Genomic DNA, 11,949 nt, shown 5'->3' with positions numbered 1-11,949 from the left:
CACACACACACACACACACACACACACACACACACACACACCTTCAAGTCTTTGAGCCACACATCCCTGGGTTTACAGCGATGGTGTGAAAATATGTGAGTGTAAATGAGATGCAGACAGGCTCACAGCAGTGAACCCAGCAAAGAGAGAGAATAAGAGGATGTGGCTTGGCTTTGAATTGCTAAACTAAAGTTTGAGGAGATGGAAAGAGTCATATTTTGAATTCTATGCATACTGATCATCTTTGAGCAACAGAGTGTAAACGGAGCCGAACATTTTTCTTCTGCCGGTAATTCAAGATTACATTTTTTAAATATTAAAAAATATGCACTGATCCCTTTTTCCTATGTAGCTCAAAAAGCAGGAATGTGTGGAAAGCATTCAAAGTGTCTTTACAGAAATATTTAGTCACAAAGAGCAGTTCTGTATTTAAAATATTCTTGGCTATATGCATGTTTTATAAGTAAAATGTGTCACAAAAGTTACTCAAGAATAACTGAAGGAACAATTACAAGCTGCCTCTGATTTATTTTCAGAAACAAACTCACTATAAAACCTGTTTAGTGACTCATTAGCTTGATAAAATGAAGCAAAAATAATAATAATAATAATAATAATGATTACTTAAATAATATTTATAACATTTGTGTGACATGAGGTCCTGTTTTATTTATCTAGTTTGTACTAGTGAAAGTCCGTTACATATGTAACGGAGAGGAGCGATAGTCTCTAACTCGGAGAACCAAGGTTACAACGTAACCGTACATTTAACAAAGTTTGAAGTTGCTAGTTTGCAAGTTCTGTGAGGATATCCTTGTGTTAACACGTGAGATAGAATACCATATTGATTTCATGTTAATAATACAATATACAAATAATCCAGTAACTCTGTTACACTTTATACAATAGGGGGATGAAAAAACACTAGTAATTAGTAAAAAGATAAAAGTAATTATTAGTTACTAGTCAACACCACAGCGTGTGGCTACCAAAGCATAAAATTAAAGGAGAAAAGAAAAAAAAAAACCATTTACAAAAAAAAAAAAAAAACAATTAAAAAAAAAAAAAAAAAAAAGCATACATTAAAGATAAGCTAAATTTGAATGATAATATGTTATTTATAGCTGTTATGGTGATATTGCTATCGTAACTTATTTTAGGCAAAATACTGTCAAGTGAAGATCTGATACCTTAATAGTGCCTAATTACTATCTTTGGTTTTGTGCATTAAAATGATTGCATTACATCCACTGAAATACCATATACACTCACCAGCCACTGTACTATGCACACCTGTGCTAGTACTGGGTTGGACCCAATTTTCCCTTAAGAAGTGCCTGAGTTCATGAATTCAGCTAGAAACATTCATTAGAAATTTTGCTCCATATTGACATGATTGTGTCACACAGTTACTCCACATTTAAACAATCCACAGTTGTTACTAAGTGACCCGAAGTATTCACATCATTACACTGACCACTGATATAAGGCAGGATGGATCCATGCTTTCATGTTGTTCTCATCAAATTTTGACCCTACCAACCAAATGTCACAGCTAAAATTTAGACTCATCAGACCAGGCAACATTTTTCTTCAGTTGTCCAAGTTTGGTGAGTCAGCGTGAGCTGCAACCTCAATTTCCGGTTCTTAGCTGACAAGAGTGGCACCCACTGTGCTCTTCTGCTGGTGAAGCCCATCTGCTTCAAGGTTTGATGTGTTGTACATTCAGAGATGCTCTTCTGCATATTTCCTTTGCAACAAGTGGATATTTGAGTTGCTGTAGCATCAACGTCATTTTCACACAGAGAACTGATGCTCGCTGGATTTTTTTCTCTTTTTTCCAACCATAAAACCTTGAGATAATTATGTGGGAAAATCATAGTAGATCAACAGTTGCTAAAATACTCAGACCAGCCAAACACTATGCCATGTTTAAAATAATTTAACTTTCTTCCCCATTCTGAAGCTCAGTTTGAACGTTGGCTGTTCGTCTTGAGCATGTCTACATGTCTACATGCTTTGAATTGCTGCCACGTGATTAACTGATTAAATATTTGTGTTAACGAGCAGTTGAACAGGTGTAGGTAAGAATGTGGCCAGTGAGTGCATATTAACTTATTATTGGTAAAACTGTTTTACACAGAATAATAGATAATAGATAATCAACCATAAGCCAAGACTATGTTTGAAACCTCTGACAAGGACAACTTTTACTGTGGAGGATAGAAACACCTAATGACTGTTTCTAAAATATCATCAGTGATGTTAAGTTATTAATTCAATTCATTAGTAGCAATGACTCAAAATCATCATTGCCGGTTCTGAGTGAGAGAACTCAACACTTCAGACATTTATTTCTGTTCAGTCGGTGACATCAGAACAGATGTGCCTGATGTAAATGTTTGGCAGTTAAACCACTGGAAACAAGCTGTGCTGTGATCTCAGATTCATCCGACTCACATGAAAAGTTCTGTTCCAAAATAAGATTAATGCCATTTGGAGAAAAAAAGGAAAAAAATGAATGAGACATAAAGAAAAGTCAAGAGAAATTCTTCATACTTCTTACATTGGCAATTTTCCAAAATAAACCTTAGAGTCAAGACACATTAAATACTGTACAGATATATTATTAGTTAATTAAATACATTTAAAAAACATAGATGCTTTTAACACATAATTAGCACTTATAATATCTACTGTATGGTTAGAGCAGCTTATTCATACATCAGGATTGTGATAAGTTAACCCTGTGTTCACCATAAAGGCTTTTACACAATATTTATAGCAACATAAGTTAAACAAGAACGAAAACAGAACGTCATGTAATTGGCTACTGTTCACAATAAGCGTACCTACATGAACATCTTAAGCTGTATCTATCATTACAGAAAGTAGCTCACATCATAATGTGACATAACAAAAGTCATCAAATGAGGAGTGGATTCAGAAAACAAACAGCATGTTTAAGTGATGCATACTTAATTGTGTTTTGTATTTAATTAATACTGATTAAGTGAACTTTTCTGGAAATTAATTACAAAGCCAATAACCCATTATGGCAAAACTGTTTCCCAAAATCCGAATTTGGCTTTAACCATACACAACTGCAATTAAAAGTCTAGACATAATAAGATGTGGGGTCAACTAAATTCAGTAAAATGGAAAATGTCTTAATAGTCAAATTATGTGCACATTCAATAATGACTTCATACATTCTGCTCTAAGACTAAATCAGAAGACGAGGCAAGATAACAAGGCAGCGCAATGAGGGGAAACTCATTAAAAACTTATCTTCAGTTCTCACTGCAAGTTCTCGCCTTGCTTCTCTTCTCTCACCTCCAACTCACTCAGATGAGTACACATATTACCCAGTATATACGTATATACACCACACATGAATGCAAACATGCACACATGAGCTCATACTAATGTAAGCATGAACAGTGAACAGTATTTACATGAGTGCGGACACACACGCCGGATCCAGACTTTAGTCATGACTCAGTAACGCTGTAAAAGTCATGCACATTCCTGCCTTTAACCACAAGAACTCACCACACGCACGCATGCCTTTACGTTGGCGCACCAGTATAAGCGAGTGATTCAGTGAGCTGTCTGAGGGAGGAAAAAAAAATCCAAACACGCACACACAGACGAAAAATAAAGTAACATAACATCCACCATGCCCCTCATTGTCATTTTCTCCCCTACACATTCTTCACTCATCTGCTTCCAGCACTCCTTTCAGCGGTTCGCTGCCTGCTTTGGTCACCTCAGCCTCCTTCAAAGCGCTGATGACTGGTAACCATGGCGATGGCAGCTCAGGTCCGCTCCTCTTGACCTGATTTAGGTGGCTGAGAGCAGCGTACAGTCCGGCGTTGGTGCCGCCGTGCACACCTTGCTCCTGCTCCTGCTGTTCTGTGTAGTACATCTCCAGAGCTGCAGGGGTGCAGTGCTTCTGCTGTTAGAGGGAAATATACAAACAGCTTTGGTGTTTTCAGTATTACTCACACACTGATTTGACATCATCATCACAGAACAAAAGCTATCCTGAGTCAAGATAAACTGCAGATTTCCTCCACCTGGTCCAATAGGAAGCAATCTGTTTTATGACTAGGAAAGCACAGTCCATGGGGATAAAGAACCATTTATTTGCATCATATTAGTTAGATATTACAGATCCAATTATGACTGATAGTTTTCTGTGCCTGTTATAGAGTTTACCTAAAATAATGTTTAATTGCATTCTGATTTATATTCATGCTCTTCTGTATGTTTCACCTTGTTGTTTCATTTTCAATCATGTGTGCAGCTGCTTTGAGCATTCTGGTTTTCTACAAGAACAACTTACAAAAATGTATTGAAAAATGGAAGCCAGCAGCTGTCATAGGTTACTGTTTGTCTTTGCACTTTTGGAAGAAGCTTCTGAAGCTTGAGACAGTAACTAAGTAATCCTGGGTCGAATGTTGCCTGTTTTCACATGCAATGCACATCAAACTGCTGAGTGGAACATTTGCATTTCACATACATTAGGTGGGGCTGGAAAGAGTTAAAGTGTAAAACCATGTTTCAGTCCTGTTCAGGAAGTTGTATTACATCCACATGTAATAAACCACATACAGATTACTTTCAAATGCTGTTTCAGAGGCTAAGAAAACAATTTAAAAAACAATATATGTAAAAGGTACTCCAGATGATAATTGAAGCTTTTAAACATACAAGGAAGTATCAGAGTGTGAAGAACTTTTACAGACAGAAAAGTAATACAGTTGAGGGTGTTTAAATGCTTGGTGCACAAACATAATTAAAGATTCATATCCCCAATAAGCCTTCACTTGAGGCTAAAGCATCCTTCAGAACATCCTTAGACTCACATTTACCTAATAGAATTAAAGATACATATGAAATTATGTGGGGGAATTAAACCAAGACACTGAATGCCCGTCCTTTTATGGTTGTGTTTTGAAAAGGGCCCATGACCTTGCAAGTCTTTCCCTTAAGGAGAATTCACTACCTGACCTTCCCTAAAAGCAAGGAGTCAAGCCTCTGAAAAGCACAGCAGTGACTACACCACCCTCCACCTTCCATCCTCTTTTTATGTCTCTAACAACACATTAGTAGGGGGAAAAATGCTAAAAGCAACTGTAACCGGCAAAAACTTCAAAAGCTTTGCCGGAAGGTCCTCCTCCCATCCTCCCCCCCTTCCCTTCCTTGCTTCCCCCCCTCACCGTTAAGCCTTTAATCACAGTTTAGTCACGCTCAGCTCTAATTAAAGACCCCTACAATTCACAAGCGGGCATCCCAATCTCTGCCTGACCAGTAAGTAGGCTGTCACTCCCCTTCCTTCCCCCACTCTCTCTCTATCTACCCCACTCTCTCATTTTCCACTGCGAGACAGGCCCTTTAACTAACATTCGCGGTTGTGCTGATTTGGTGCACGATGCCTCCAAGGTGTCGTTTGCAGACGATGAGTTTGTGTTAGTCCTGAAGTGACTGAAATGAGAGTGTGCGGAGAAGAAAACACCAGACGAGCTGCACTGTAGACTGTCGAAGTACTCCACGCAGACTACTTCCACAGTAATAAGTTTGTGATATAGAAAGATGAGACTATGACCTTCTTCAGCTGTTCTCTGCTATGCTGCAAGAAGATAATAGAACATCTCCGATAATTTTCTTTCCTTGAACCATATTAAAAAAAATATCACTATTTGTACATCTATGTTTGTGTAAGTGTGTGTGTGCGTGTGTGTGTGTGTGTGACAGTATTACTCATATCATGAGGATCTGTCGGCCTTCTAAGAAATAAAAGCTTTAAAATATTTCATAATGTAAATTTTTACTTTGTAGGTTGAAGCTATAATTTACAATTTAGTCATAGTTAGGAAATGAACATAAATCAGGGGAAGGATCTGACTTTGTGTGGGCATGTGTGCAGACACATGGTTACGAGACATGTGTTTATGCTAAGCGTGGTGTTTGTAAAACAAAGAAGCTCGCTGTGCACACGTGGATACGCTGCCCACCTTCAAGATGAAACCCTCTGGGCAGGTAAGTTGGTCGTACCACATGGCTTTGTACATGAGCAGAAGGAGCAGGCTGGTCAGAAAGGCCAGAGTAATGAGGATCAGACCTGTGATCTGAGGAAAAACACATAGTTATACAGAATGTAAGACAATACTTTTCAGTTCAGTTTTATTTATATAGCGCCAAATTGGATTCCACCTATGTCTATGGCCTTTAGCCACCAGGTATCTATGAAGCGCCTTGAGACGACTTATGTTGTGATTTGGCGCTATATAAATAAAATTGAATTGAATTGAATTGAAGGTGCTTTAGCTCCGGACACAGACTATATGTGAAGATGGTGACGTTTATAGCTCTGTCGAAATAGATGTTTCGTCTTTCTTGGTGCCTGGGTATAGCTGCTATAGTCTAAAAGGAACTGTGAAATTATCTATTGGACTACCATGTTGAAGCCTTCAGTTCAGCATTTTGACCACTGCCATTTAGATTTTTTGCTTTTTTATAACCCAACATGATGAGCAAAGGAGTGGATCTAATTGAAAACCCGAGGACGCTATGCATGATCATACAGCTGTGACCTGTCAATTGGAAGAAGAATAAATCCTGCTTATTGTAAATATAATTTTCAAAAGAAATATCATGGTGTACTGAAAAACACTCTAAATTCGTTACTGAGAACACGAACACATTATTTTGGTAATAAATCAAGTGATAATTGAAGTCATTCTTTCACAGATTCCTATTCAAACATTTCTGAAAGGAGAGGAGACAAAAGAGCCTTACAGCTCCTGTTTTCATGATATAATAGGTTGTTGATATGATTATTTAAGTTTTCTTTGAGAAAACACCACTAGCCACTTTCATATTAAATGAATGAGGCAACATATTACAATCTTTTATGGAGTTCTTGAGCCGTTTCAAATAGAATGAACAACTTAATTAAAGAGCTCGGCTCTACGCTTTTTAGCAATCAATACAGTGCATTTGCTGGGGACTACTTTCAGCCAGACATTAATACACATGAAATGCTCTAATGAGGAGCAGGCCATTGCACATGATGGATTCAAAACAGTGCTAGTGTTTATTAAAACAAATGCAAAGTCCACCAAGCACTGCTGGACTTAACAGAAACACAACACAGACTTATACTAAATTTACACGTGTGAAGATTTTCACCCTTTACCTTGGCCTTCTCAGAGACATCACTGTAAAGGTTGATATTCAGCTTCTTAATGTTGGGAAAATACAGCTTGTTCTTCTTCTTCTGCTGCAGCTGGTACTGTGTTGACGTTTTCACAATGACCTGCAGCAGAGGGAATGCACTGTCACTGCGAGTTCCTGGAAAAATTCCTATTAATCCATTATGGTTGATCGAGGATGCCCTCAGTTTTCAGCACAGGTTCAGCAATCCTGCTACCACTGAACACCATGATGGTTGTGTAAAAAAATAAAAGCATCACTTGCAAAAGCAGATCGTTTTAATGATATGTTAAAAACACATTTGGGAACTACAAAGTGTTTTATGTTAATGTTTCACCATCATTTACTGAGCCTGTAGAACATCCTGTGCTGCTAAGAGCATTATCGGACAAAACATGATTCTGAGAGCTTTCTTCTTGTGTTATGTATTCAAAGAGGCGCTTGCATTGCGTGGGCTGGTGCCAAGGTTTTAACCTGGGATGGTGGGCAAGGAGAGGTAAATATAGCACTCTCGGCATTGGGGTTTAAGTGAGGACAGGTAAGTATGCCCACATGAATTTAAATATTGTTTGTCGTAATCTGTTGGGCATTTTTGCAATGTTGCACCCAGTGTTCAACTTGGAAACAGTATTTTAGAAAACAGAAGTGGGCAGGCACAGAAAAAGAACAAGGTGGAGTACAATTTTACCTTTTCTGCAAAAGGTTGCTGGAGCTGGTTGACCTCCAGGGGTGTGATGAGAGGGATGTTATCAAAGCCATCGTCCGCAGATGGCTGCTTCTCCAGCTTATCGGACAGATTGCTGCCCAGCTTCACCATAGCTGCTCGTCTGTCTGAAAATGACCGGACAGATCTCGGAATCAGGGACAGATTTAGTCAGACTGAGTGTTTTTGTAACCAAATGTGATAGAGCTGCTTGAGGACCCTGCCAGGACACAAGAGGAAGTGAGAAGATAACAGTCTGATGAGGACTAATGGGCCAGGATAAGACAAATATACGCTGCATCAAAAGAAGAAAGGAGCATGAAAATTAATTTTGAGTCATTTTAGCAGCGCAGCTGAAGATAAGGAAGTGTGTGTTGGTCTACTACTTTTGCTCAAAGCAAATTACAGCAATAATGACTGTACCGAGTGACATTATTTTATAAATATAAACATAAGATATGCCACTGACTTTGCCAAAACAGCTATCAGATGCACTGCCATCACATCTGCTTCATAAAAACATGTAATCTTTGGCAATATCTTTAATTTGCATAGTGCCACGTTCAGGCCACTTCTAATTTTTACGACTAAATTAAAAACTAACAAAATCAATGATATTGCCATAATGCAAAGCTGCACTTTGTGTTTAATATTAAATGCATGCTAAATTCTTGCTAAAACAGTGAATAATGCATTTGATAAATTTAAAAACACTGTTATTGTGAGCATAACTTGCTGACATGCACAGAATAACAACCAGTGTTTGTTTAGAAGTTACGTATTCTGGCTAACACTATGTATACACGTATTAAATATTTTAAATTACTATTTCTTGGCGGGGAGCAGTCTAGACATTTTTACTCTTTCCGCTAAGCTACCCAACTGCCTATTTAACTAAATGTTCATAGTATATTCCTGGAATCATATTATAGCACTTGACAGAAAGCAATTTAGCAGATTTCAAGCTATTTCTTGACTAACTGCCTTTTAAAACTGTCGACACACGACACGAATGACTTTGATCATATTGTTACAGTCCGTTGTTGCATGGAAACCTTAGTTCCTGGCATTTATGGGCATGTTACTTTGGCATATACCACCCACCAACGCATTGTTGTAGCTAAAGCACACTCCCCAACGGCAGAAACCTTCCCCAGCATGCCACACTGTAAAAACTGCTCAGTTTGAGTCTTTGATGAGAAACCCATCAAAGACTCATAACAACTCTCAATCTCGTCAAAGCACCTGCGGGGTGTGCCAAAATAAACCTCATCAACGGAAGTCACACTCAGTAACTCGTGGGACCCAAAGGATCTGCTGCTAATGTCCTGGTGCTAGACACAATATTAGGTTTGAATGTTGGGGCTGATCAGTGCGGTAATAGCTCGAGGACATACAGTATTTAAGTAACTCAGAGAAGCCAACTCTGTTTCCTGTTTATCCAGCCCAACAGTCTGGAGTAAACATATTTCATTATTACTCTGTATCTACTATCTATCCATCTCTTCCTCCAGCCTCTCACTTTTAATGTTTATAGCCAACATATACAAACTTTATTCTCTCAGTGCTGTTCTGCTCAGATAACTGTCTGATTTCTTTTTCTCCTCTGAAAATGAACTAAATGTGGAGGGAAGAGGTGAAGAGCCACTTATCTCATTCACGCATTGCAACACAACACCTTCCCCCAGCAAAGGACGCCATTGGCCCACTGATGCCAGTGACTCACAATGATGATACACACCAGGAGGCAAAGAGCTAGAGTTTGTATGCTGCTGGAGAAATCCCCAGTGCTCAGGAAATGTGTTTTTGATGAAGGAGACAGAGGATCATTTACTAAAGCCTCTAGTCCGTCATCAAGTGGAAAATGCATATAAAAATATTTTTAACTATGTGACAGCCTTCTACCAAACATTCTCAGCATTTTGGAAAACAACAAAAACCATTTGGACGTTTAAAATCTTTGTTAGGTAAGATCTTGACTGACTCTAGGGTATTACTCAAGACTACAACACATATTTCTTGATGAGTGGGTGGTTATAATGTGGTCATCTGCGCTGACCGCCATTTTTCCTCCCCACGGTTGGAGTGAAGTGCGGGTGCGATGATTCATCCTGAATCTGTGATTAACAAATGAGTCGAGTGCTGCTGTCAAACATTCAGTGTTCCCACACTCTGACAGGAAAGGAGTCCAGAAATTGAAGGAGCTGCAAATGACATCCTACAAATTCACAACCACGGCTCGTTTCAATCATACATACAATTATACTGTAAAAGATTAATGATTACTTCACAGTTCTATCCATCACCTATATCTGACACACTGAAGGAGACTTGAAGCTGTCTAAAGGTGAATACATGCTGTGCTATGAATAGGTAGCAGAGTGTTTGCTACCTGCGCCTGTCAAGTTCTTCAGGGTTCACTGGTCATGCATATCTAAACTTACTGCATTGAAGACTGCTGCTGCAAGATACACAGGCTGTGTATGCAATAATCAGAGACCAGAAATATGGATTGATAAAACACATTTCTGTGCAGTTGTGTTTTGAATTATTGGGCTATTTAAACAAATATTGCAAACTTATATTCTTATATTTCGTTCTTCCACTGTTTATTTTCTACATTATTGTTTTTAATGAACTGCAGACTTAATTAATACCCATAGGAGACGAGGGCAATCACAGAATTTAAGTGTAGCCTCTTATATAATGTGGAGGTATAGGGGAAATTGCAACGCATGTCAGTAACACATACAGTCCCATGGAGCACTCAAATCAAGGTTTTATTGTTGTCCATTCATTCCCCAAAGAGGATGACAACCCCCCCCAATATAAGCTACCTGCACTAAATCACTTAATTGGGCAACGCATATCTAATCGATATTAAATAATCATCCCCCAGCTACATAACCCGCAACCGATCAGGCTGTTGTTAAACCGCATTCACGTCCGTCTAATAAACACAAATAAACCGCTGCACCGTCAGAAACACTGAAGCAGAAGGAGGAATAAAAACTTACGGTGGTCTTGCGGGCTCTCCGGTTGCCTGTGGATGGGATCGGAGCTCACCGATGCTGAAGGGGACTCGGTGTGAACGCAGGTTGCCGTGGTGATGTGAGATTCTCGGCAGGACTGCGCATGTAATTCAGCCTGGAGCGGCTCCGTCCTCCAGCAGAAACTGGCAGCTTAATGCGCGTCTCAGCGCGGCTCACGAGGACCTCAGCTGATGTACGTGTGTGAGCCACATATTCATATGAGACTGTTTGTGATCCAAAGCGCCTGGTTTGTCTCTGAATTGAAAGACGGAGAGACCATTACTTCATCTTGGTTTCCAGGTTTGCGTACATTAACACAAGTGTTGGACTTCAGTGCAGTTTTGTGGTCCTTTTGAAGGATCTTGCACTTTTTACTTGATTACATTTAAGCTACTTGACACCTATAATTTCCGTTTAAGGTGCGCTTTACTTCAAGTCTCGTTATTTAGCATTTTTAATAAATGTAAACATATCTAATCAGAGCTTTACAAGCTGACATGTTCTATGTGAGGTGCCCACTAGAGGAGTTAGAATTGCTGATAACGACATTAATACGCTTTACATCTTCTCACAACTTAAATAAGTGTGTTTCAAACCAAGTGCTTAAAAAGTGCTACTTAGTGGGATTTAAACAGATTAAGATTTTACACTGGAAAAAAAACCCTACTTAAACCAACTTAAATGCAATTACACATTTAAAAAGAGCCCTATAAAGCAGTTCATATTTAAAATACGAACTGTAAAAGGGAACATTGTGCAAAACCAGTTTTATTGTTGATATTTTAGCACATTTTAGTACATTTTACCTCCATATTAATTGAGTGATTTTACTTTCATGTGAGTGTTTTTAAACTGATGTATATGTTTAGTTAAATGTACATTTACCTGTAACTGGGCCTAAACTTTATAGCATCTTTGATCTTCAAAAGAATTGGAAGTAAAGGTCTTGAAAACATAACTTAGTAATGATGGGCAAAAGGTTAAAGACCT

The 11,949-nt window shown here is 38.6% G+C and overlaps 1 protein-coding gene across 1 annotated transcript; it reads right to left on the bottom strand.

Moving 5' to 3' along the window:
- Positions 1–2,312: 2,312 nt before the first annotated feature.
- On the bottom strand, positions 2,313–11,262 carry caly (calcyon neuron-specific vesicular protein). The gene is made up of 5 exons (XM_005743621.1): positions 10,945–11,262; positions 7,913–8,055; positions 7,208–7,327; positions 6,024–6,137; positions 2,313–3,961 (listed from the first exon to the last, which is right to left on the bottom strand). Exons 2-5 carry the CDS (start codon positions 8,039–8,041, stop codon positions 3,719–3,721), a joined length of 606 nt encoding a protein of 201 aa, XP_005743678.1. The 5' UTR covers positions 8,042–8,055; positions 10,945–11,262; the 3' UTR covers positions 2,313–3,718.
- Between the last annotated feature and the right edge of the window lie 687 nt (positions 11,263–11,949).

The sequence above is a fragment of the Pundamilia nyererei genome, unplaced genomic scaffold (genome assembly GCF_000239375.1).
Source record: "Pundamilia nyererei isolate P.nyererei 1_Seehausen unplaced genomic scaffold, PunNye1.0 scaffold00134, whole genome shotgun sequence".
In the NCBI taxonomy this organism is placed as follows: Eukaryota; Metazoa; Chordata; class Actinopteri; order Cichliformes; family Cichlidae; genus Pundamilia; species Pundamilia nyererei.
The sequence above is the reverse complement of the archived record's forward strand: the minus strand, read 5'-3'. Positions and strand labels throughout refer to the sequence as shown.